This window comes from Anolis sagrei, chromosome 2, assembly GCF_037176765.1.
Source record: "Anolis sagrei isolate rAnoSag1 chromosome 2, rAnoSag1.mat, whole genome shotgun sequence".
NCBI classification, from domain to species: Eukaryota; Metazoa; Chordata; class Lepidosauria; order Squamata; family Dactyloidae; genus Anolis; species Anolis sagrei.
In genome coordinates this window covers 1,774,109-1,800,734 of record NC_090022.1, presented here as the reverse complement: position 1 = coordinate 1,800,734, position 26,626 = coordinate 1,774,109, and the positions used below count along the sequence as shown (strand labels likewise).

Here is a 26,626-nt window from a genome sequence, read left to right as displayed (position 1 = left end):
CTTTAGTCTATAAAGCCCTAAACGGTTCTGGCCCTGCTTATCTGTCCGAACATATGAACCATCCAGGAATTTAAGATCTTTTGGGGAGGCTCTGCTCTCAGTCCTGCTATCTTCACAGGTTCAGTTGGCGGGGACGAGAGACAAGGCCTTCTCGATGGTGGCCCCTCAGCTGTGGAATGCCCTCCCTAGAGACATTAGATTGGCCCCCACCCTCTTAACATTTTGTAAAATAGTCAAAACCTGGCTTTTTGAGCTGCAGTGTAGCAGATAATTCCTGACCTCAGAACTACTGGATAATGATTTTGGTAATGAGATGCGGAGGATCTATGTTTTTATTGGTTCTATTGCTTATTGAATTCTATGTATGTTATATGTTTTTAACTGTTTTTATATTATTGTGGGCATTGAATCGTGTCTGAGTCACCCTCGGACTGGGAATGGTGGTATAGAAATATAGTAAGTAAATAAATTATAAATTTTTTTGTCATGTCGGGAGCGACCTGAGAAACTGCAAGTTGCTTCTGGTGTGAGAGAATTGGCCGTCTGCAAGGACGTTGCCCAGGGGACGCCCAGATGATTTGATGTTCCGTCATCCTTGTGGGAGGCTTCTCTCATGTCCCCGCATGAGGAGCTGGAGCTGACAGAGGGAGCTCATCCACCTCTCCCCAGATTCGAACCTGCAACCTGTCAGTTTTCAGTACTGCCGGCACCGGGGGTTCCGATTATAATTATTATTATTATTGGGTTGTTGTAGGTTTTTCCGGGCTATATGGCCATGTTCTAGAGGCATTTTCTCCTGACGTTTCGCCTGCATCTATGGCAAGCATCCTCAGAGGTAGTGAGGTCTGTTGGAAGTAGGAAAATGGGTTTAGATATATATATCTGTGGAATGACCAGGGTGGGACAAAGGACTCTTGTCTGCTGGAGGTGGTGTGAATGTTTCAACTGACCACCTTGATTAGCATTTAATGGCCTGACAGTGCCTGGAGCAATCTTTTGTTGAGAGGTGATTAGATGTCCCAGATTGTTTACTCTCTGTTGTTTTGCTGCTATAATTTTAGAGTTTTTGAATACTGGTAGCCAGATTTTGTTCATTTTCATGGTTTCTTCCTTTCTGTTGAAATTATCCACATGCTTCTTGTGGATTTCAATGGCTTCTCTGTGTAGTCTGACATTGAAATCCACAAGAAGCATGTGGACAATTTCAGCAGAAAGGAAGAAACCATGAAAATGAACGAAATCTGGCTACCAGTATTAAAAAAACTCAAAAATTACAACAGCAAAACAACACTGAGGAAACAATCAGGCACATCAAATCACTCTCAACAAAAGATTCCCCCCGGCACTTCCAAGCCATTCACTTCCAAGCTAATCAAGGTGGTCAGTTGAAACATTCACACCTAGCTCCAGCAGACAAGAGTCCTTTGTCCCACCCTGGTCATTCCACAGATATATAAACCCATTTTCCTAGTTCCAACAGACCTCACTACCTCTGAGTATGCTTGCCATAGATACAGGCAAAATGTCAGGAGAAAATGCCTCTAGAACATGGCCATATAGCCCGGAAAAACCTACAACAACCCAGTGATTCCGGCTATGAAAGCCTTCGACAATAATAATTATAATAATCATAATAATAAATACCCCAAAGGACAGGATCGGGATCCGAAACCACCATCACAGATTAGACAACTGACGCCAAAACTAGCAAAATGAGAGACAGGGCCTTCTTAGCAGTGGCCCCTTGGCAAAATGAATTTCAACAGGGAGAAATTTCAACAGGGAGAAATCTATACTACAACTCTTAGAAATAAATATCAAATGCAGAGATATAGGGTGGGGGACACCTGGCTTGGAAACGGTGCACGGGAAAGGGACCAACGATCTCAAAAGGTCATCGCACTGGGCTCATCCTCATCTGAGACACTTGGGAAAGGGACCATGGAGCTCAAAGGGTCATCGCATTGGGCTCATCCTCATCTTGCGTTCTCCTGAGACACTTGGGTCCTTTCCTCGCTGTCTCCGAGCCAGGAGGCCCCCATCCTCTGCCTGTGCATTTCCTTTCTTTGGGGCTCCCTTTCCCACCCTGGCAGCCCCCTCCCCACCGATTGCGCTGCTGCAAAAAAGACACATGGAGACGGATGGATGGATGGATGAACGGATGGAGATGGATGCACATACAAATGAGTGAGCCCTGACATCACAACATGAGGACAGACTCCCAGGTGGAATGGACGGACGGATGGACAGACAGGGGCTTTGGGGGTGGAGCCTGCATGGCCCCTCCCCTTACCTGCTCCCCCAGAGGCCAGGAGGGGAGGGGGTCCTCCCATTCCTCCCCATCAATGCCATAGTCCTCCTCCTCCAGGGCCACATCCTCATAGGAGAACTGGGGAGAGCAAGAGAGCAGGTTCCTCCTTCTGTCTCAGGGAAGTCTCACTACACTTCTCAAAATAACCTTTCTTTTTCTCCGAGCTTGGAAACGTGTGATTACAACACCCATCATCCCCTGGGCAGCACGTCTTAATGGGAGGATTCTGGGAGATGTAGATGTACCTGGATTTGGATTTTATGTTGACTTCCAGGTAGAGTTACCTGTGCTAAACCCGAGAGATCTGTGGACATCTAGTGGATTACACCTCCCATCATCCTGTGTCCAGCACAGTCATTGTGGACACCCAATGGGAGGATTCTGGGAGCTGTATTTCTGCACCTGTTACAGTTCCTTTCAGGTAGATTTACCTGTGTGCTGAATTGTATGGTAACTTCCAGGTAGAGTTACCTGTACTAAACCTGAGAGATCTGTGGACATCTAGTGGATTACAACTCCCCTCATCCTGTGTCCAGCACAGCCATTGCGGACACCCAATGGGAGGATTCTGGGAGCTGTATTTCTGCACCTGCGTGTTACAGTTCCTTCCAGGTAGATTTACCTGTGTGCTGAATTGTATGGTGACTTCCAGGTAGAGTTACCTGTGCTAAGCCTGAGAGATCTGTGGACATCTAGTGGATTGCAACTCCCATCATCTTGTGTCCAGCACAGCCATTGCAGACACCCTATAAGAGGATTCTGGGAGCTGTATTTCTGCACCTGCGTGTTACAGTTCCTTCCAGGTAGATTTACCTGTGTGCTGAATTGTATGGTGACTTCCAGGTAGAGTTACCTATGCTAAACCTGAGAGATCTGTGGACATCTAGTGGATTACAACTCCCATCATCCTGTGTCCAGCACAGCCACTGCAGACACCCTATAAGAGGATTCTGGGAGCTGTATTTCTGCACCTGAGTGTTACAGTTCCTTCCAGTTAGATTTACCTGTGTGTTGAATTGTATGGTAACTTCCAGGTAGAGTTACCTATGCAGTTGGTGTTGCCTTCTCACCCTGAGAGAGCCAAGGACCCCTAATGGGATTTGTGTCATGACAACTCCCATCATTTCCCACTTCCTACTCTCAAGAGAGACTCAAAGTGACTCAAAAGGCAACGTGGCACACCTTTAAGAGTACCTGGTTTTCAGTTTTACATGACCTTCCGTGAATGTAAATCCCATGTTTAGATGTCCCTCTGTACCCACTGATTCTGCATCCATGGACTCAACCATCCACAGCTTGAAAATATATGATTTTGAAAATATATGATTTTGCCATTTTATATGTATTGGGCACCACTGAAGAGAGTGGAGCTTGATCATCCATGGATTTCAGTATTCATATGTGTGTCCATGTCCATGTCCATGTCCATGTCTTGAATTTATTTATTTATAATTTATTTATTATATTTCTATCCTGTCTTTCTCAAGCTCAAAGGTGACTCAAGGCGGCAGCCATTCGATGTTGTAACAACACACAGTATATAATTTAAAACATTTAAAACAAATTTATAAAATCATACAATAAAGCAATTTTTAAAACATAGTATCCTGTTTGTTTTTGGATGCTCTGCTAGTGTGCCGTCCACCCAGACGCTATGAAAAATAAAACTGTGATGTGCTTTTCTCTATGTCTGAGCGAACTGTGGGTGTCTTTCTTGAGAAGCTTGAGATACTCGGCAACTGAGGCTATTACTGGTTTTAAACATCAAAAAAGGATATTTATTTATACAAAGTCCTTGAAGACTTGGCACAGTTCATCAAAGTTGCAAACAAACAGTCAATATAGGAAACCATAGAGATAGTCTTTCTTTTCTTCAGTTACAGAGGTAACTTTTTCTCCAGATAAGATCCTGGAATCTTTACACCCTAACCCTAAGCTGTTATGGTTAGAAAAAAAGCAAGTTTTTCCCCTATCTATAGCTTAAGGTTAGTTCTGGAGACAAAGCAGTGAAGACTCTCTCTCTAGAACTATATAACTCAATTTTCTCAATTAAGCTTATCTCTCTATAATATCTCAATATAGCTCAATACACAATATACTATCTATATTAACTCAATATAGCTTAATATACTTGTTTATAGCTTAATAACTTAATATACAATATACAAGACACAATATATAATGTAAAGCTTAATGCTCAATATATCATGTATAGTTTTTGCAATGGTTTCCCCAGAGCTACCTGCCTAGCCATCAGCACGTCTGAAGTCTTTCCTCTAAACTAAAAAATCAGGGGAGATTCCAAAATGGAGATCTCTTCCCTGGGAGAAAAGGCGGTCCCTAGACCCAAAGAGACACCTTTCTGAACCAATAGCTGCAAAGGAGGCCTGCAGACTCTGATACTGTTAACTTTCGGGGCTCTTGCAAAGCTGCAGCAGCCCTGAGAGAAAATGCAAGTGGAAGCAACCTCAAGCAACTGTAAAGTCAGGCAAATCAGGCTCCTGGGAGACGGAACAGCTATACTTTTGGGTAGTTTTCCCTAACAACGGCAACATACAGAGTTATAGTTATAGTTATTTATTTATTATTAATCAAGCTCCAGCTAACAGCAAGTGTCCAAGGTATTTACCTAATTCTTGCCTTGTCCTCCCTTCTTGGTGGCTCTTGGGGTGCACCTGCACTGTAGACTTAATGCAGTTTGAGACCACCTTAACCTCCCTGGCTCAATGCTGTGGGATCCTGGGAGCTGCAGTTTCATGCAGATAGCATTGAGCCTTAGGTTGAAAGCAGACCCAAGCTGCATTCATTCTGCAGTATAGATGCACCCTCAGAAAGCTGAGGCCCCTTCCACACATGGACATGGACATGGACATGGGTACTGAAATCCATGGATGATCGTGTTCAACTGGATTATAATGGCAGTGTGGACTCAGATATTCCAGTTAGAACTAGATATTGTGGATCATCTGCCTTGATATTCTAGGTTATATGGCTGTGTGATATAAATTATTATTATTAATATTAATAAAGACAATAACATATAGCTGATACAAACAACACAACCATGTTTTTTGGTGTTGACAAGGGGACTTGGCTGAAGTTCTAGACATCACAAAGGGGGTGGGCCAGGTGAAGCCATGGGGAACTACGTCTCCCACCCGCTGCCTCCTCACCTGTGTCCGGCTGGGCCTCTGCTGGGCCTCCTGGGCCTGGGGTCGATTGGTGTCCTTTTCGCACTCAGGGCTGTAGCGCTCGCAATAGTCAAAGGCGGCCTGCGGACTGGAGGAGATCAGCAGCTGCTGGATGTCACCCTGAGAGGAGGAAACAGAGGTCACACAAGCCCACAGTGGGATGTAGCAGCTCAAGGCAATTCCAGGTAGCATCCATAGGAGTGTCTAGATGAGGCATGGGCCAACTTTGGCCCCTCTTCCAGGTGTTTTGGACTTCAACTCCCACAATTCCTAACAGCTGGTAGGCTGTTAGGAATTGTGGGTGTTGAAGTCCAAAACACCTGGAGGGTGGGCCAAAGTTGGTCCATGCTTGATCTAGATCAAAGCCACCTCTTCATTGAGTTGTTAGTTGATGAGGCACAAGCCCTTTTTGACAGAGAAAGCTAAAGACCTTGCAAAACTACAACTCCTGGGTGTTCCATGGAGCCATGGTAATTCAAGAGGGCCACCAAAAAATCCTCTTGGAGGCCACATCCAGCGCACGGTCCATATGTTGTGCAGATCTGTCAAAGAATGAATACAGCTTGACCCACCACCGTAACTGATATGGCTCAATGCTGTAGGATCCTGGGAGCTGTGGTTTTGCAAGGTTCTTAGGGTGCCTCGAATAGTGTTGGTCCGATCCTGAAGGGAGGCCTACCTCGAAGACCTCTTGGTCCAGGATGCGGGTCCCGAAGACGGTGATGCCGCGGGTGTCGATGGCCGGGTGGCTCCCCCGGGGCAAGGGCCGCATCACCTTCTTCTTGCAGTCCAGGATCAGGGTCACTTGCTTCTTGCTCACGCTCAGGGCCACCCGGTGCCACCTACGTAGGCGGAGGAAGGAAGGAAGGAAGGAAGGAAGGAAGGAAGGAAGGAAGGAAGGAAGGAGATAGAGGTGGGCAACAAGCTTAGCCTGGATCCATCTAGGACAGTATTTCTCAACCTGGGGGTCGGGACCCCTAGGGGGGCTGCAAGGGGGTGTCAGAGGGGTCGCCAAAGACCATCAGAAAACAGTATTTTCTATTAGTCATGGGAGTTCTGTATGAGAAGTTTGGCCCAATTCTATCGTTGGTGGGGTTCAGAATGTGCTTTGATTGTAGGTGAACTATAAATCCCAACAACTACAACTCCCAAATGTCAAGGTCTATTTTCCTCAAATCCACCAGTGTTCACATTTGGGCATATTGAATATTCATGCCAAGTTAGGTCCAGATCCATCATTGTTTGAGTCCGCAGTGTTGTCTGGATCTAAGTGAACTACAACTCCAATACTCAAGGTCACTGCCCACCAAATCCTTCAAGTATTTTTTGTTGGTCATGGGAGTTCTGTGTCCCAAATTTGGTTCCATTCCATCATTGGTGGAGTCGAGAATGCTCTTTGATTGTAGGTGAACTATAAATCCCAACAACTACAACTCCCAAATGTCAAGGTCTATATCCCCCAAACTCCACCAGTGTTCACATTTGGGCATATTGAATATTCATGCCAAGTTAGGTCCAGATCCACCATTGTTTGAGTCTGCAGTGCTCTCTGGATGTAAGTGAACTACAACTCCAAAACTCAAGGTCACAGTCCACCAAACCTTTCCAATATTTTCTGTTGGTCATGGGAGTTCTGTGTGCCAAGTTTGGTTCAGTTCCATCATTGGCGGAGTTCAGAATGCTATTTGATTGTAGGTTAACTATAAATCCCAGCAACTACAAATCCCAAATGACAAAATCAACTCCTCCAACCCCGCCAGTAGTCAAATTTGGGTACATTGGGTATTTGTGCACAATTTGGTCCGGTGAATGAAAATACATCCTGCATGTCAGATGTTTACATTACGATTCATAACATTAGCAAAATTACAGTTATGAAGTAGCAACGAAAATAATGTGATGGTTGGGGGTCACCACCACATGGGGAACTGTAATAAGGGGTCATGGCATTACGAAGGTTCAGAACCACTGATCTAGGATATCCATAAGGCTGTCTCTCTCCCTTTAAGATCTCAGAGAAGAAGGCCTAGGAGCTATGGATCCTAGAGTTGGAAGGGGCACCCAAAGGCCACCCAGCCCAACCTCCTTCTGCTATAACGGAAAGCACCACCCAACCCCTCTCAACAGATGGCCATCCAGCCTCTGCTAAGCAACATATCAACAGTATGTTTCCTCCCTTTGTCATACAATCCTAGAGTTAGAAGAGGCCTTGAAGGTCACCCAGTCCAGGAAGAGAGCATCCAATCCCTCCTGATAGATGACTGTCCACCTTCTGCTCAAAGACCTGCTCAAAGGCCATTCCATTTAGACAGCCCTTTAATGACCAATTCTGCATCTGGCAGAAGTTGACCTGTATGGTTGCTCCAGATCCTGCTCCAGGGATCCTGAGGGAACCCACTCCATGTCCTTGAGACAGGGAATCCACCCCAGGTTTTGGTCCGAACTGTCTTTGAGGTGAACCCAGAGGCTTGAACTGTCAATGTAAGATCAGCACCTTGGACAGCGCCCAGAGGATCCAAAGTGGGTGCAAAACGCATTAGAAGAGGAGCCCATTGGCATAGAGGAGTGCCCCCGTTAGAAATGCACACTTGGGGAAAATAATTGGCATTTGGAAAGACACACATTGGCAACCAGACCTGCGTTTAGAAAGAACGGGCATGTTGGAAATGCTCACAAAGAACGGGCAAGGAGAAAGGCCCGCATTGGGAATGCGCACATTCGGAAAAGGACCAGACTGGAAACCCTGTATTGACTTGCTGGTTGCTTGGGAGTTCCAGTTGTGTAAGTGCCAGTTAACTGAGAGTGGGAGTGGAAGCCGAGGGAACCCCAAAGGCCACAGAGAGACTCATAGAATCATAAAATCAAAGAGTTGGAAGAGACCTCATGGGCCATTATCCAGTCCAACCCCATTCTGCCAAGAAGCAGGAATATTGCATTCAAATCACCCCTGGCAGATGGCCATCCAGCCTCTACTTCAAAGCTTCCAAAGAAGGAGCCTCCACCACACTCCAGGGCAGAGAGTTCCACTGCTGAACGGCTCTCACAGTCAGGAAGTTCTTCCTCATGTTCAGATGGAATCTCCTCTCTTGTAGTTTGAAGCCATTGTTCCACTGCGTCCTAGTCTCCAGGGAAGCAGAAAACAAGCTTGCTCCCTCCCCCCCCCCCCCCCCGTGGCTTCCTCTCACATATTTATACATGGCTATCATATCTCCTCTCAGCCTTCTCTTCTTCAGGCTAAACATGCCCAGTTCCCTAAGCCGCTCCTCATAGGGCTTGTTCTCCAGACCCTTGATCATTTTAGTCGCTCTCCTCTGGACACATTCCAGCTTGTCAATATCTCTCTTGAATTGTGGTGCCCAGCATTGGACACAATATTCCAGGTGTGGTCTAACCAAAGCAGAATAGAGCATGGGGAGCATTACTTCCTTAGATCTAGACACTAGGCTCCTCTTGATGCAGGCCAAAATCCCATTGGCTTTTTTTGCCGCCACATCACATTCCTGGCTCATGTTTACCTTCCTGTCCACGAGGACTCCAAGATCTTTTTCACACGTACTGCTCTCGAGCCAGGCGTTGTCCCCCATTCTGTATCTTTGCATTTCATTTTTTCTGCCAAAGTGGAGTATCTTGCATTTGTCCCTGTTGAACTTCATTGTGTTAGTTTTGGCCCATCATCTCTCTCATCTGTCAAGATTCCTTTGAATCCTGCTCCTGTCCTCTGGAGTCTTGGCTCTCCCTCCCCATTTGGTGTCGTCTGCAAACTTGATGATCATGCCTTCTAGCCCTTCCCTTTCAGAGACGGAAATAGGATCATTTTAGGCCCCGGTCCGGGAATTTGGCTGCTGCTAACAGGGAGCCTATCTACATTGACCACTTAACTCAGTTCCAAACCAGCATTGACAGAAGTGGTTTTGCCATGCATAGGATTATATCGGAAACCCTGGAACTCAGGTGGTGATGGCACAAAGCACGATGCACATGAGGGGCTTGCTTGCTTGCTTGCTTTCATTCTTTCTTTCACCTGCTTTCCTGGTCATTCCCTTTCTGGCCACCACAGCCAGAAGCTGGCTTTGAACTGCATGAAATGCCCAGTGTGGACAGGGCTAAGGGGTGTGCCCATGATCCCTGGGCAGTGGTGGGGATCCCAAGGGCCTTGGCCAAGAGGCAGTGCGGCTCCTGCCCAAAGGCCTCTCCTGGGCGACACATGGAAAGAATGCCCAGCCTTACGTCTTCTGCCGGCTGAAAAACAGCTGACCAAATGTCTGGAATAGGAATAACAGAGCAGCCTGCTCCTGGTATTCGGACATCCTGGAGTGTTTGCGGGGAAATATATGGGTTTTTCACTCCGGCTGAGACTTGGAAGGGAATCCTCTGCTGTCCCTTTTCTCCAGATGCTTTGAAAGCATCCCGGTGGCTTTCCTCTCCTTTGCAAGACTTTGCGAGGTCTGACAGGACACACCTTGGAGCACACCTGCCCCATATTCATGCCCCTTCCTTGTCCCAATTTCTGTAGGGGGGCATTGGGATGCTTAAAGCCACATCCCCAACCCATTATTTCCCTACTTTCCCCCCCACTGCAAGGAATCCTAGAATCCCAGAATCCTCTGAGGTCATCCAGTCTGACTTCCCTTTTGACAGCTCAAGGAACCGACTGAGAAGTCATGCTCCCCATGTTCTATTCCGCTTAGGTTAGACCACACCTGGAATATTATATCCAATTCTAGGCACCACAATTGGAGATATTGACAAGCTGGAATGTGGCCAGAGGAGGGTGATTAAAATGATCAAGGGTCTGGAGAACAAGCCCTATGAGGAGCGGTTTAAGGAGCTGGGCATGTTTAACCTGAAGAAGAGAAGGATGAGAGGAGATATGATGGATAAATATGTGATGGGAAGGCACAAGGAGGAGGAGGGAGCAAGCTTGTCTTCTGCTTCCTTGGAGACTAGGACGCAATGGAACAATGGCTTCAAACTACAAGAGAGGAGATTCCACCTGAACATGAGGAAGAACTTCCTGACTGTGAGAGCCGTTCAGCAGTGGAACTCTCTGCCCCGGAGTGTGGTGGAGGCTCCTTCTTTGGAAGCGTTTAAACAGAAGCTGGATGGCCATCTGTCAGGGGTGATTTGAATGCAATATTCCTGCTTCTTGGCAGAATGGGGTTGGACTGGATGGCCCACCAGGTGTCTTCCAACTCTTGGAATCTAGGATTCTATGATTCTACCCCTTTCGTGGGGAGGATGGATTCTCCTGTTTTGAGAGGCTGGATGAATATGTCTTGGGGTGTTTCAGTTGTGTCTTCCTGGCTGGCCAGCAAGGGGTGGTCTAGATGACCCTCGGGATCCCTTCCAATTCTAATGGGTGATGGATTACTTTGGGAGGTGATGGAAACCCCCTTTTTTGGAGGTCTTTAAATGGAAGTTGGATGGACATCTCAAAGGAAGACTTCAGTTGGCAGGAAGGGGATGGACTAGATGGCCCCTGGGGGTCCCTTCCAATTCTAGTGGATAATAGACTACTTTGCAAGGTAGTGGACTCTCCTTCTTTGGAGGTCTTTAAATGGAGGTTGGATGAACATCTCTTGGGGTGGTTCTGTTGTGTCTTCCTGGCTGGCTGAAGGGGGTTGGACTAGATCAGTGGTTCTCAACCTGTGGGTCGTCAGGTGTTTTGGCCTACAACTCCCAGAAATCCCAGCCAGTTTACCAGCTGTTAGGAATTCTGGGAGTTGAAGTCCAAAAAAATCTGGGGACCCCAGGTTGAGAACCACTGAACTAGATTATCCACATGATCCCTTTCAAATCTAATGGGTGATAGACTACTTTGGGAAGTGATGGACTCTCCTTCTTTGGAGGTCTTTAAATGGAAGTTGGGTGGACCTCTCAAAGGATGACTTCAGTTGACAGAAAGGGGCTAGACTAGATGGCCTTTGGGGTCCCTTCCAACTCTAATGGGTGATGGACTTCTTGGGAAGGCTATGGACTCTCCTTCTCTGGAGGCCTTTAAATGGAGGTTAGATGGACCTCTCAAAGGATGACTTCAGTTGGCAGAAAGGGGCTGGACTAGATGGCTCTTAGGATCCCTTCCAGCTCTAATGGGTGATGGACTACTTGGGAAGGCCATGGACTCTCCTTCTTTGGAGGCCTTTAAATGACTTCAGTTGACAGGACGACTTCAGTTGGCAGGACTAGATGGCCTTTGGAGATCCCTTCCAACTCTTGGGACTACTTGGGAAGACCATGGACTCTCCTTTGGAGGCCTTTAAATGGAGGCTGGGTGGATCCCTTGGGGGTCACTTCCAACTCTAATGGGTGATGGACTGTTTGACAAGGCCATGGACTCTCCTTCTTTGGAGGCCTTTAAATGACTTCAGTTGACAGGATGACTTCAGTTGGCAGGACTAGATGGCCTTTGGGGATCCCTTCCAACTCTTGGGACTACTTGGGAAGACCATGGATTCTCCTTTGGAGGCCTTTAAATGGAGGCTGGGTGGATCCCTTGGGGGATCACTTCCAACTCTAATGGGTGATGGACTACTTGGGAAGGCCGTGGACTCTCCTTCTTTGGAGGCCTTTAAATGACTTCAGTTGACAGGACGACTTCAGTTGGCAGGACTAGATGGCCTTTGGGGATCCCTTCCAACTTTTGGGACTGCTTGGGAAGACCATGGATTCTCCTTTGGAGGCCTTTAAATGGAGGTTGGGTGGATCCCTTGGGGGATCACTTCCAACTCTAATGGGTGATGGACTACTTGGGAAGGCCGTGGACTCTCCTTCTTTGGAGGCCTTTAAATGACCTCAGTTGACAGGATGACTTCAGTTGGCAGGACTAGATGGCCTTTGGGGATCCCTTCCAACTCTTGGGACTACTTGGGAAGACCATGGATTCTCCTTTGGAGGCCTTTTAAATGGAGGTTGGGTGGATCCCTTGGGGGTCACTTCCAACTCTAATGGGTGATGGACTTCTTGGGAAGGCCGTGGACTCTCCTTCTTTGGAGGTCTTTAAATGACTTCAGTTGACAGGACGACTTCAGTTGGCAGGACTAGATGGCCTTTGGAGATCCCTTCCAACTCTTGGGACTACTTGGGAAGACCATGGACTCTCCTTTGGAGGCCTTTAAATGGAGGTTGGGTGGATCCCTTGGGGGTCACTTCCAACTCTAATGGGTGATGGACTTCTTGGGAAGGCCGTGGACTCTCCTTCTTTGGAGGTCTTTAAATGACTTCAGTTGACAGGATGACTTCAGTTGGCAGGACTAGATGGCCTTTGGAGATCCCTTCCAACTCTTGGGACTACTTGGGAAGACCATGGACTCTCCTTTGGAGGCCTTTAAATGGAGGTTGGGTGGATCCCTTGGGGGTCACTTCCAACTCTAATGGGTGATGGACTACTTGGGAAGGCCATGGACTCTCCTTCTTTAGAGGCCCTTAAATGGAGGTTAGATGGACCTCTCAAAGGATGACTTCAGTTGGCAGAAAGGGGCTGGGCTAGATGGCTCTTGGGAGTCCCTTCCAACTCTAATGGGTGATGGACTGTTTGGCAAGGCCATGGACTCTCCTTCTTTGGAGGCCTTTAAATGACTTCAGTTGGCAGGACTAGATGGCCTTTGGGGATCCCTTCGAACTCTTGGGACTGCTTGGGAAGACCATGGATTCTCCTTTGGAGGCCTTTAAATGGAGGCTGGGTGGATCCCTTGGGGGTCACTTCCAACTCTAATGGGTGATGGACTACTTGGGAAGGCCATGGACTCTCCTTCTTTGGAGGTCTTTAAATGACTTCAGTTGACAGGACGACTTCAGTTGGCAGGACTAGATGGCCTTTGGAGATCCCTTCCAACTCTTGGGACTGCTTGGGAAGACCATGGACTCTCCTTTGGAGGCCTTTAAATGGAGGTTGGGTGGATCCCTTGGGGGTCACTTCCAACTCTAATGGGTGATGGACTACTTGGGAAGACCATGGACTCTCCTTCTTTGGAGGCCTTTAAATGACCTCAGTTGACAGGATGACTTCAGTTGGCAGGACTAGATGGCCTTTGGGGATCCCTTCCAACACTTGGGACTGCTTGGGAAGACCATGGACTCTCCTTTGGAGGCCTTTAAATGGAGGTTGGGTGGATCCCTTGGGGGTCACTTCCAACTCTAATGGGTGATGGACTACTTGAGAAGGCCGTGGACTCTCCTGCTTTGGAGGCCCTTAAATGGAGGTTGGGTGGACCTCAGTTGGCAGGAAGGGGATGGACTAGATGGCCTTTGAGGACCCCTTCTGTGAGATTGCAGGGCAGCAGTGCAAAGCGAGGGGGAAAGGGAGGGAAGGCAGCCACTCACTTGCCATCGGCCAGGTTGACCCCCTTGAAGATGGGGTAGTCTTCGGGGGCCGGGCGCCCAGTTTGGTCCTCGTACAGGAAGACTGGGGAGCGCCCCAGTTCCCAGCCCAGCTGCTGGATCCCATCCTGGTTGTAGATGGAGAGCAAGAAGGCTTGCAGGCCCGCCTTGGGCTTCACCAGCGCCATCAGGGAGAAGTCCTCTGGGAATTTGCCTGCGAGAAGAAGGAGGATGAAGGAGGTGACATGGCCATGGAAGAGGAGACACCTCTGCTAACGTTATCCTATAGGCTAGAGCTATAGCAGGCTCTCAATTAACCCAAGGCAGCCACGAAAATTGGGAGATGCCATCATCACCACCATTGCCACCACAATAGACTCTCAGTATATGCCACACAGGAAAATACAACAACATCCACAATCCACAAACCAGAGACCCCTTCGACAATGCCATATGATCCGGGCTATCAAAGCAGATAATCCACGTTATATCAGTATATGAGTCTACACTGATTTATAATCCAGTTCACAGCAGATAATCTGGATTTTATATGGCAGTGTAGAAGGGCCCAGAGTTACCTTTCTTCAACCAACCCAAGTTAAACATGAGCCAACAATGTGATGTGGCGGCAAAAAAAGCCAATGGGATTTTGGCCTGCATCAATAGGAGCCTAGTGTCTAGATCTAAGGAAGTAATGCTACCCCTCTATTCCGCTTTGGTTAGACCACATCTGGAATATTGTGTCCAATTCTGGGCACCACAATTCAAGAGAGATATTGACAAGCTGGAATGTGTCCAGAGGAGAGCGACTAAAATGATAAAAGGTCTGGAGAACAAGCCCTATGAGGAGCGGCTTAAGGAGCTGGGCATGTTTAGCCTGAAGAAGAGAAGGCTGAGAGGAGATATGATAGCCATGTATAAATATGTGAGAGGAAGCCACAGGGAGGAGGAGGGAGCAAGCTTGTTTTCTGCTTCCCTGGAGACTAGGACGCAATGGGACAATGGCTTCAAACTACAAGAGAGGAGATTCTATCTGAACATGAGGAAGAACTTCCTGACTGTGAGAGCCGTTCAGCAGTGGAACTCTCTGCCCCGGAGTGTGGTGGAGGCTCCCTCTTTGGAAGCTTTTAAACAGAGGCTGGATGGCCATCTGTCAGGGGTGCTTTGAGTGCAATATTCCTGCTTCTTGGCAGAATGGGGTTGGACTGGATGGCCCATGAGGTCTCTTCCAACTCTTTGATTCTATGATTCTATGAACCCAATGGACACAAAGTGTGAGATGCAAGCCTTGAAAGCTCCACTGGCTTCTTCTCCATCAGGAATTAGAAATCTAAATACATGACTGAAGCACTCAGTGGTGTCTCAGGTGAATTTCTTTGCAAAGACTCATTATCATCCTCATCCTCATCTCTGGCAAACCTAAACTCATGGAAAGAGAGTGAGATTGGGGTCTTCAGCCCCCAAATCCAGACCCATCAGGAGGGCTTGGGCAGTGTCTTCTTCTACGGCAGAAGGGGGTTGGTCTAGATGGCCCTTGGGGGTCTCTTCCAGCTTTAGGATCCTTTGAGTCTCATGATGATGGTCATGATGATGCTTGATCTATTGGGGTCTCCCTTTGGCCCACCCTAAGGCCCACCAGGGAAGAGCTGTCAGGAGGACTTGGATTGTGTCTGTCTCTACGCTGAAGGAGGTTGGTGTGGATTGGATTGTGCCTATATTTACGTTGAAGGAGGTTGGTTTGGATGTCCTCTGGGAGTCCCACTTCTAGGATGCTATAAGTCTCATGATCATGATGAAAATGAGGATGACGACAACACCAACAATGCCGGATCTATTGGGGTCTTCCTTTGGCCCACTTGGGAAGAGCTATCAGAAGGGCTTGGATTGTGTCATGGCCAAACGAGGTTAGACTGGATGACCCTTGGGGACCCCTTCCAGTTCTAGGATCCTATGAGTCTCGTGATCATGATAGCTATCATCATGCCTGGTCCACTGGCACACCTGGGAAGAGCTGTCAGGAGGGCTTGCATTGTGTCTTCCTGACTTCCTTTATGGCAGAAGGGGGTTGGTCTGGATTTCCCCTGGAGGTCCCTCCCAGCAATAGGATACCATGGGTCTAATGATCATGATAGTGTTTGAACAGAACTGTCAGGAAAACTTCTGTCATGGCCAAAGAGGCTCAGACTAGATGTCCCCTGGGGGTGCCTTCCATTCTAGGAGCCTAGGAGTCTCATGAGATTGGGGTCTTCAGCCCCCAAATCTAGACCCATCAGGAGGGTTTGGACAGTGTATTCTTCTACGACAGAAGGGGGTTGGTCTAGATGGCCCTTGGGGGTCTCTTCCAGCTCTAGGATCCCTTGAGTCTCATGATCATGCTCATGATGATGCCTGATCTATTGGGGTCTCCCTATGGCCCACCCAAGGCCCACCTGGGAAGAGCTGTCAGGAGGACTTGGACAGTGTCTCCCTCTGTGGCTGAAGGAGGTTGGTCTGGATGGCCCCTGAGGGTCCCTTCCCTCCTAGGATCCCATGAGTCTCCCGATCACGGGAATCGCAATGGTGAGTGAGTGGTGGAGGGTCTCCCCATAGCCCACCTGGGAAGAGCTGTCAGGAGGACTTGGACAGTGTCTCCCTCTGTGGCTGAAGGGGGTTGGTCTGGATGGCCCCTGGGGACCCCTTCCCTCCTAGGATCCCATGAGTCTCCCGATCATGGGAATCGCAATGGTGAGTGAGTGGTGGAGGGTCTCCCCATAGCCCACCTGGGAAGAGCTGTCAGGAGGACTCGGACAGTGTCTCCCTCTGTGGCTGAAGGAGGTTGGTCTGGATGGCCCCTGGGGACCCCTTCCCTCCTAGGATCCCATGAGTCTCCCGATCACGGGAATCGCAATGGTGAGTGAGTGGTGGAGGGTCTCCCCATAGCCCACCTGAGAAGAGCTGTCAGGAGGACTTGGACAGTGTCTCCTTCTGTGGCTGAAGGAGGTTGGTCTGGATGGCCCCTGGGGGTCCCTTCCCTCCTAGGATCCCATGAGTCTCCCGATCACGGGAATCGCAATGGTGAGTGAGTGGTGGAGGGTCTCCCCGTAGCCCACCTGGGAAGAGCTGTCAGGAGGGCTTGGACAGGTCCTCCCTCTATGGCTGAAGGAGGTTGGTCTGGATGGCCCCTGGGGGTCCCTTCCCTCCTAGGATCCCATGAGTCTCCCGATCACGGGAATCGCAATGGTGAGTGAGTGGTGGAGGGTCTCCCCATAGCCCACCTGGGAAGAGCTGTCAGGAGGGCTTGGACAGTGTCTCCCTCTGTGGCTGAAGGGGGTTGGTCTGGATGGCCCCTGGGGGTCCCTTCCCTCCTAGGATCCCACGAGTCTCCCGATCACGGGAATCGCAATGGTGAGTGAGTGGTGGAGGGTTTCCCCATAGCCCACCTGGGAAGAGCTGTCAGGAGGACTTGGACAGTGTCTCCCTCTGTGGCTGAAGGGGGTTGGTCTGGATGCCCCCTGGGGGCCCCTTCCCTCCTAGGATCCCATGAGTCTCCTGATCACGGGAATCGCAATGGTGAGTGAGTGGTGGAGGGTTTCCCCATAGCCCACCTGGGAAGAGCTGTCAGGAGGACTTGGACAGTGTCTCCCTCTGTGGCTGAAGGGGGTTGGTCTGGATGCCCCCTGGGGGCCCCTTCCCTCCTAGGATCCCATGAGTCTCCCGATCATGGGAATCACAATGGTGCTTGAGCAGTGGAGGGTCTCCCCATAGCCCACCTGGGAAGAGCTGCCGCGTGGGGGCGCTGATCTGGGCCTGTCGGGAGACACGGAAGGCCACATCGGGCCCCGATCCGGAGCGCCGCTTGGGGCAGAGGCCGGTCACTTTGCGCACTCCTTCGGGCTGCTTCTGGAATTGGAGCGCCTTCAGGATGTCCACCGGGTCTCCTGCGGATAGAAGGAAGAAGGGTTAGGACTTTAAAATGCCCAGGTTTATGGGGGGGGGGCACACGACTTGAGGGTGAGCCCACAGTGTGATGCGGCAGCGGAAAAGCCCAATGCGCTTCTGGGCCAAATCCATAGGACTAATGGACATCACAATGCCCCTCTTTCCTTCTACTTTGGGCAGACCTTCTCACCTGGAATAATAATAATCATAACCCCAAGTCCAGTCCTTGGCAAAGCCATCCAGGAAGGGGATATTGACCTGTCCAGAGGAGGGAAACCCAAGGTCTGGCAGCCAAGCCCTATGAGGAGCAGCTGAGAGAGCAGAGGCTGGGTGGCTATCTGTCAGGAGGGCTTTGGTGGTGTCTTTTAGGGAAAACTGTATGGGTGGGACCAGATGGCCTTTGGGGTCTCTTCCAGTCCTAGGCTTGGTGAGCTACACATCAAACCTGACCTATATAAGATACCACATAACCCATCTACTGCCTGCCTTCCTTCCTTCCTTCCTTCCTTCCTTCCTTCCTTCCTTCCTTCCTCTCTCCTTCCTTCCTTCCTTCCTTCTTTCCTTCCTTCCTTCCTTCCTTCCTCTCTTCCTTCCTTCCTTCCTTCCTTCCTTCCTTCCTTCCTCCCTCCCTCCCTTCCTTCCTTCCTCCCTCCCTCCCTTCCTTCCTTCCTTCCTCTCTTCCTTCCTCTCTTCCTTCCTTCCTTCCTTCCTTCCTTCCTCCCTCCCTCCCTCCCTCCCTCCCTTCCTTCCTTCCTTCCTTCCTTCCTCTCTCCCTCCCTCCCCTCCTTCCTTCCTTCCTCTCTTCCTTCCTTCCTTCCTTCCTTCCTTCCTTCCTTCCTTCCTCTCTTCCTTCCTTCCTTCCTTCCTTCCTTCCTTCCTCCCTCCCTCCCTCCCTCCCCTCCTTCCTTCCTTCCTCTCTTCCTTCCTTCCTTCCTTCCTTCCTTCCTTCCTCTCTTCCTCTCTTCCTTCCTTCCTTCCTTCCTTCCTTCCTTCCTTCCTTCCTCCCTCCCTCCCTCCCTCCCTCCCTCCCTCCCTCCCTCCCTCCCTCCCTCCTTCCTTCCTTCCTTCCTTCCTCCTCCCTCCCTCCCCTTCCTTCCTCCCTCCCTCCCTTCCTTCCTTCCTTCCTCTCTTCCTTCCTCCCTTCCTTCCTTCCTTCCTTCCTTCCTTCCTCTCTTCCTTCCTCTCTTCCTTCCTTCCTTCCTTCCTCCCTCCCTCCCTCCCTCCCTCCCCCCCTTCCTTCCTTCCTTCCTTCCTCTCTCCCTCCCTCCCTCCCCTCCTTCCTTCCTTCCTCTCTTCCTTCCTTCCTTCCTTCCTTCCTTCCTTCCTTCCTCTCTTCCTTCCTTCCTTCCTTCCTTCCTTCCTTCCTCCCTCCCTCCCTCCCTCCCTCCCCTCCTTCCTTCCTTCCTCTCTTCCTTCCTTCCTTCCTTCCTTCCTCTCTTCCTTCCTTCCTTCCTTCCTTCCTTCCTTCCTCCCTCCCTCCCTCCCTCCCTCCCTCCCTTCCTTCCTTCCTTCCTTCCTTCCTCTCTCCCTCCCTCCCCTCCTTCCTTCCTTCCTCTCTTCCTTCCTTCCTTCCTTCCTTCCTTCCTCTCTTCCTTCCTTCCTTCCTTCCTTCCTTCCTTCTTTCCTTCCTTCCTTCCTTCCTTCCTCTCTTCCTTCCTTCCTTCCTTCCTTCCTTCCTTCCTTCCTCCCTCCCTCCCTCCCTCCCTCCCTTCCTTCCTTCCTCTCTCCCTCCCTCCCTCCCCTCCTTCCTTCCTTCCTCTCTTCCTTCCTTCCTTCCTTCCTTCCTTCCTCTCTTCCTTCCTTCCTTCCTTCCTTCCTTCCTTCCTTCCTCCCTCCCTCCCTCCCTCCCTCCCTCCCTCCCTCCCCTCCTTCCTTCCTTCCTCTCTTCCTTCCTTCCTTCCTTCCTTCCTTCCTTCCTTCCTTCCTCTCTTCCTTCCTTCCTTCCTTCCTTCCTTCCTCCCTCCCTCCCTCCCTCCCTCCCTCCCTTCCTTCCTTCCTTCCTTCCTTCCTCTCTCCCTCCCTCCCCTCCTTCCTTCCTTCCTCTCTTCCTTCCTTCCTTCCTTCCTTCCTCTCTTCCTTCCTTCCTTCCTTCCTTCCTTCCTTCCTCCCTCCCTCCCTCCCTCCCCTCCTTCCTTCCTTCCTCTCTTCCTTCCTTCCTTCCTTCCTTCCTTCCTTCCTCTCTTCCTCTCTTCCTTCCTTCCTTCCTTCCTTCCTCCCTCCCTCCCTCCCTCCCTCCCTTCCTTCCTTCCTCTCTTCCTTCCTTCCTTCCTTCCTTCCTTCCTTCCTTCCTTCCTCCCTCCCTCCCTTCCTTCCTTCCTCCCTCCCTTCCTTCCTTCCTTCCTCTCTTCCTTCCTCCCTCCCTTCCTTCCTTCCTTCCTTCCTTCCTTTCTTCCTTCCTCTCTTCCTTCCTCTCTTCCTTCCTTCCTTCCTTCCTTCCTCCCTCCCTCCCTCCCTCCCTCCCTCCCTTCCTTCCTTCCTTCCTTCCTCTCTCCCTCCCTCCCTCCCCTCCTTCCTTCCTTCCTCTCTTCCTTCCTTCCTTCCTTCCTTCCTTCCTTCCTTCCTCTCTTCCTTCCTTCCTTCCTTCCTCTCTTCCTTCCTTCCTTCCTTCCTTCCTCCCTCCCTCCCTCCCTCCCTCCCTCCCTCCCCTCCTTCCTTCCTTCCTCTCTTCCTTCCTTCCTTCCTTCCTTCCTCTCTTCCTTCCTTCCTTCCTTCCTTCCTTCCTTCCTTCCTCCCTCCCTCCCTCCCTCCCTCCCTCCCTCCCTCCCTCTCCTGCCTTTTTTCCCTTTCCTTTCTCTTCCTTCCTTGCTTTTATTTCTTTCCCTTCCCTTCTGTCTCCCTTCTTGCCTTCCTTCCTTTCCTTCCCTCTTCCCTTCAAACACATACCCCTTCATCTTCCCAGTGACATCACAGAGGGCCACTTCACCTACCCACAGCCTTAGTGGGACACACAGACAAACACACACACACATACCAACATACTTTGACTTTTATATAGAGAGACATCATTGTTTTAAATTATTATATTAATATTTTATATATCAAGGTCAAGGTTGTCCCCTGACATTAAGTCCAGTCATGTCTGACTCTGGGGTGTGTTACTCATCTCCATTTCTAAGCCGAAGAGCCGCCGTTGTCCGTAGACACCTCCAAAGTCATGTGGCCATAGGCATGACTGCATGGAGCGTCGTTACCTTCCTGCCAGAGTGGTACCTATTGATCTACTTACATTTGCATGTTTTTGAACTGCTAGGTTGGCAGGAGCTGGGGCTAACAGCGGGAGCTCACACCACTCCCCGCATTTGAACCTGTAACCTTTTGATCAGCAAGTTCAGCAACTCATCACCGGGGGCTCCAAATCTGGTGACTAGTATTAAAAACACCAGAATCAAGATAGTAACTAAAGAAGGGAACTCCAGACAGCAAACAATCAGGTGCCAGTTAACACCTCCCAACAAAGGATTCCCCCAGGCAGACAGCAAACAATCAGGTGCCACTTAACACCTCCCAACAAAGGATTCCCCCAGGCAGACAGCAAACAATCAGGTGCCAGTTAACACCTCCCAACAAAGGATTCCCCCAGGCAGACAGCAAACAATCAGGTGCCAGTTAATACCTCCCAACAAAGGATTCCCCCAGGCAGACAGCAAACATACAGGTGCCAGTTAACACCTCCCAACAAAGGATTCCCCCAGGCAGACAGCAAACAATCAGGTGCCAGTTAACACCTCCCAACAAAGGATTCCCCCAGGCAGACAGCAAACAATCAGGTGCCAGTTAACACCTCCCAACAAAGGATTCCCCCGGGCAGACAGCAAACAATCAGGTGCCAGTTAACACCACCGAACAAAGGATTCCCCCAGGCAGACAGCAAACAATCAGGTGCCAGTTAACACCTCCCAACCAAGGATTCCCCCAGGCAGACAGCAAACAATCAGATGCCAGTTAACACCTCCTAACAAAGGATTCCCCCAGGCAGGAAGTAGCCAGACTTTGAAGCTGCAAGGCCATTCAATGCTAATTAAGGTGGCCAATTGCAACATTCACACTTGTCTCAAACAGACAAGAGTTCGTTCTCCCACCCGTTCCACAAGGATACCCCACTTGCCTCATTTCCAACAGACCTCACAACCTCTGATGACGCCTGCCATAGATGTGGGCCAAACATCAGGAGAGAATGCCTCTGAACATGGCCAGAGAGCTCGGAAAACTCACAGCAACCCATTGTTGTTATTATTTGGCAAGACATCCGCTCTCTTTGCCAGAGAAGGCCTTGCAAAACTACAACTCTCAGGACCGCGTTGCATTTCAAGTGGGGCCAATCTGCATTAATTCCACAGTGTAGTCAAAAGCAACTTCAAGGCATGCAACAACGACAACAACGAGGGAATGGGTCTCTTACACAGTCAATGTTAAACTACTAACAAAATGAAGTTCAACAGTGACAAATGCAAGAGACTCCACTTTGGCAGGAAAAACGAAATGCAAAGAGACAGAATGGGGGACAATGCCTGGCTCAAGAGCAGTACGTGTGAAAAAGATCTTGGAGTCCTCGTGAACAACAAGTTAAACATGAGCCAGGAATGTGATGTGGCGGCAAAAAAAGCCAATGGGATTTTGGCCTGCATCAATAGGGGCATAGTGTCTAGATCTAAGGAAGTCATGCTACCCCTCTATTCTGTTTTGGTTAGACCACATCTGGAATATTGTGTCCAATTCTGGGCACCACAATTCAAGAGAGATATTGACTCTAAGCTGGAATGTGTCCAGAGGAGGGCGACTAAAATGATCAAGGGTCTGGAGAACAAACCCTATGAGGAGCGGCTTAAGGAGCTGGGCATGTTTAGCCTGAAGAAGAGAAGGCTGAGAGGAGATATGATAGCCATGTATAAATATGTGAGAGGAAGCCACAGGGAGGAGGAGGGAGCAAGCTTGTTTTCTGCTTCCTTGGAGACTAGGACGCAATGGAACAATGGCTTCAAACTACAAGAGAGGAGATTCCATCTGAACATGAGGAAGAACTTCCTGACTGTGAGAGCCGTTCAGCAGTGGAACTCTCTGCCCCAGAGTGTGGTAGAGGCTCCTTCTTTGGAGGCTTTTAAACAGGGGCTGGATGGCCATCTGCCAGGGGTGATTTGAATGCAATATTCCTGCTTCTTGGCAGAATGGGGTTGGACTGGATGATGCCCCAGGAGGTCTCTTCCAACTCTTTGATTCTAGGATTCTATGATTCTACTAAGACTTGTACATTTCCATGGAATCTGCCTGAATGCAGGAGGGTTTCAAGGCAACACCTGAGAGCCCTTTGCTGCCTCCGCCGCTGCTTTTCCGCTTTCCTGTTCTGAAAAGTGAAGCAGGTCCAGATTAGGATCAGAACTGGAAACCTTAGAACAGCCTCCACGCCGGAAAAGCTCCTGAAAAGAAAGGGAAGGCTCCGGGCCGTTAAGTACGGCAGGTTCCAATGGTTCCCACCATTTGTTATGAACCACTTTGTGCTTAAGGTTTATACTTTGCAGATTTGTGCTGTTTTTAGAATCGTGTGCAGCTCTGAGTCTCAGGTGAAGGAAGGAAGGACCACAGCAGGATTGAAGAGAAACAACAGGAAAAGCTGACACAATGTGAGGATTCAAATTGAAATTGAATCCAGACAAGACAGAGGTCCTCCTGGTCAGTCGCAAGGCCGAACGGGATATAGGGTTACAGCCTGTGCTGGATGGGGTCGCACTCCCCTTGAAGGCGCAGGTTCGCAGCTTGGGTGTGATCCTGGATTCATCGTCGAGCCTGGACCCCCAGGTTTCAGCGGTGACCAGGGGAGCATTTGCACAGCTCAGGCTCGTGCGCCAGCTGCGCCCGTACCTCGGGAAGTCTGACTTGGCCACGGTAGTACACGCTCTGGTCACATCCCGCCTTGAGTACTGCAACGCTCTCTACGTGGGGCTGCCCTTGAAGACGGCCCGGAAGCTCCAGCTAGTCCAGCGCGCGGCAGCCATGTTACTAACAGGAGCGGGACGCAGGGAGCACACAACGCCCTTGTTGTACCAGCTCCACTGGCTGCCGATCTGCTACCGGGCCCAATTCAAGGTGCTGGTGTTGGCCTACAAAGCCCTAAACGGTTCCGGCCCAAAATACCTGTCTAACCGCATCTCGGCCTATGAGCCCACGAGGACTTTGAGATCGTCCGGGGAGGCCCTTCGCTCGATCCCGCCTGGCGGGGACAAGGGACAGGGCCTTCTCGGTGGTGGCCCCCCGGCTGTGGAACACCCTCCCTGTGGACATCAGACTGGCGCCCTCCCTTATGACATTCCGCAAGAGACTAAAGACGTGGTTGTTTGAGAAGGCGTTTGAGTAAGTGCTGCAACAATTGGCAATGACGATTGGAACGGAACACGGATAACGAGATTTGGATTGTGGTTCAACGATGAGACGACGCGAATGACTTAGTGTAATTGTATTATTGATAGTGATGTTGTTTAATGTTGTTTTGATATTGCTGATGTTGTAAATTGTACCTGATTTTATATGTTGTACACCGCCGTGAGTCGCCCCAGGGCTGAGAACGGCGGTCTACAAGTGTAGTAAATAAATAAATAAATAAATAAATATTTAAAGATTGATCTGCAAAGTGGTCCCAGTGGTGATCGGCACACTGGGTGCAGTGCCTCAAGACCTTGGCCTGGACTTAAACACAATCGGCGCTGACAAAATTACCAGCTGTTAAAGGCCACCTTATTGGGATCTGCACACATTATTCACCGATACATCACACAGTCCAAGACACTTGGGAAAGGTCCGACATGTGATCCGATACAACAGCCAGCAGAGTGACTTTGTTTGCTGTGGACTCATCTTGTTGTGTTTCAAATAATAACAACAACATCAATAATAATTCTGTTTCTTGACTTCTAAAAAGAGGTCCCCCCCCCGCTCCACTTGCCTTGGAGCAAAGGAGCTTGAATAACAACGCATCCCACATTGGTCAGACATCTCCACTTGGAAGAAAGAATAGCCACATGTCTAAAAGCCAATGGGATTTTGGCCTGCATCAATAGGAGCCTAGTGTCTAGATCTAAGGAAGTAATGCTCCCCATGCTCTATTCTGCTTTGGTTAGACCACATCTGGAATATTGTGTCCAATTCTGGGCACCACAATTCAAGAGAGATATTGACAAGCTGGAATGTGTCCAGAGGAGGGCGACTCAAATGATCAAGGGTCTGGAGAACAAGCCCTATGAGGAGCGGCTTAGGGAACTGGGCATGTTTAGCCTGAAGAAGAGAAGGCTGAGAGGAGATATGATAGCCATGGATCAATATGTGAGAGGAAGCCACAGGGGGGAGGAGGGAGCAAGCTTGTTTTCTGCTTCCCTGGAGACTAGGACGCAAGGGAACAATGGCTTCAAACTACAAGAAAGGAAGGAGATTCCACATGAACATGAGGAAGAACTTCCTGACTGTGAGAGCCGTTCAGCAGTGGAACTCTCTGCCCCGGAGGGAGTGTGGTGGAGGCTCCTTCTTTGGAGGCTTTTAAGCAGAGGCTGGATGGCCATCTGTCAGGGGTGATTTGAATGCAATATTCCTGCTTCTTGGCAGAATGGGGTTGGACTGAATGGCCCAGGAGGTCTCTTCCAACTCTTTGATTCTATGATTCTATAAGAAGGAGATGGACAAGCGCGGCCACCAAAATGGCCAAAGCTTTGGAAGCCATGCCATGTGCACAATGGTGGAGGTGAGGGGTCTGTTTAGCCACAAGAGCCAGGCTTCAAGGTTTGGAAGGATGTGTCCCATCGAGGGTCATGACCGTATTTCCTGGTTTTGTGTGAAGTCAGGATCTGCCTTTGAACTGCCATGGAAACAGGGAAATAAACTGTCAGTTGGAATTTTGTTGCGTTCCCTAAAGCATGCTTTTGAATTAAAGCCTTTCAACTTAGTTTGTGAGGTCATTATTTCACCAGAAAGCAACAGATCCGGAAATTGAGGACAGAAAAGGGGCCAGGCATCCTGCGCAGGAGACTGGGACTCAAATTGGCCACATGGAGGTCACCTAAACATTAAGAAGAGCCGCCCAGAAGAAAGACCTTCTTTGGTGGCCGAATGTGCTACTGCTGCTTTTGGGAGTCCAGGGAAGCCTCCTTCTCTGGAGGTTTTCAAGCAGACAGCCATCTGTTGTGGGTGCTTTGATTGTGTTTCCTGGTTCCATGGCTGAAGTAGATCTTGGGGTCTCCTCCAAGACTAGGATTCCAACAAAAGGCCATCCAATCCAACTTCCTTAGACCCATAATGCCCCATTGAAGTCCTCCTGAAAGATGCATAGAGGTGGAAGAGACCCCATGGGCCATTTGGTCCAACCCTCTTCTGCCACAACCAAAGCACTCCCGACAGATTCCGATCCAAACACTTATTTTCAATCCCCATCTCCTCCAAGACAGTTCAACTAACCTGCTCTGAGACCATTCTTGTACGAGGGTTGAATGAAAAGTAATGCCTCCACCTTTGTAACTCCTCAAGGGATGGCAGTACTGGTATGTGGCAGGTACTGGCTTGTTCAGTAGACTCTCCTCTACAGTTCCATTTTGGTGGGAAGCCTTAGCATTGAATGGTTGTGTTGTTAAAGGGCAAAGTATGGAGCCATTCACAGATGGTTGGTCAATGCGACTTAAGCAACGTGCAGTCACTGAATTCTTGACAGCAGAAGGTGTCACCCCAAAATTAAGGAATAGTAATGTTTCCACCTTTGTAACTCCTCAACAGATAGCAGTACTGGTATGTGACAAGTACTGGCTTGTCCAGTAGACTCTCCTCTACAGTTCCATTTTGGTGGGAAGCCCTAGCATTGAACGGTTGTGTTGTTAAAGTGCAAAGTATGGAACCCTATGCAAATGGTCGGTCAATACGACTT

The 26,626-nt window shown here is 49.6% G+C and overlaps 1 protein-coding gene across 1 annotated transcript in view; it reads right to left on the bottom strand.

Moving 5' to 3' along the window:
• The window catches only part of COL11A2 (collagen type XI alpha 2 chain), a 141,299-nt gene that overhangs the window by 97,873 nt on the left and 16,800 nt on the right, over window positions 1-26,626 (bottom strand). Inside the window, exons 2-5 of the mRNA XM_067465616.1 lie at window positions 17,568-17,735; window positions 13,822-14,032; window positions 6,182-6,344; window positions 5,485-5,622 (exon numbers count right to left, since the gene is read on the bottom strand). Coding sequence (XP_067321717.1) covers window positions 5,485-5,622; window positions 6,182-6,344; window positions 13,822-14,032; window positions 17,568-17,735 — 680 coding nt within the window. The remainder of the gene's footprint in view (window positions 1-5,484; window positions 5,623-6,181; window positions 6,345-13,821; window positions 14,033-17,567; window positions 17,736-26,626) is intronic.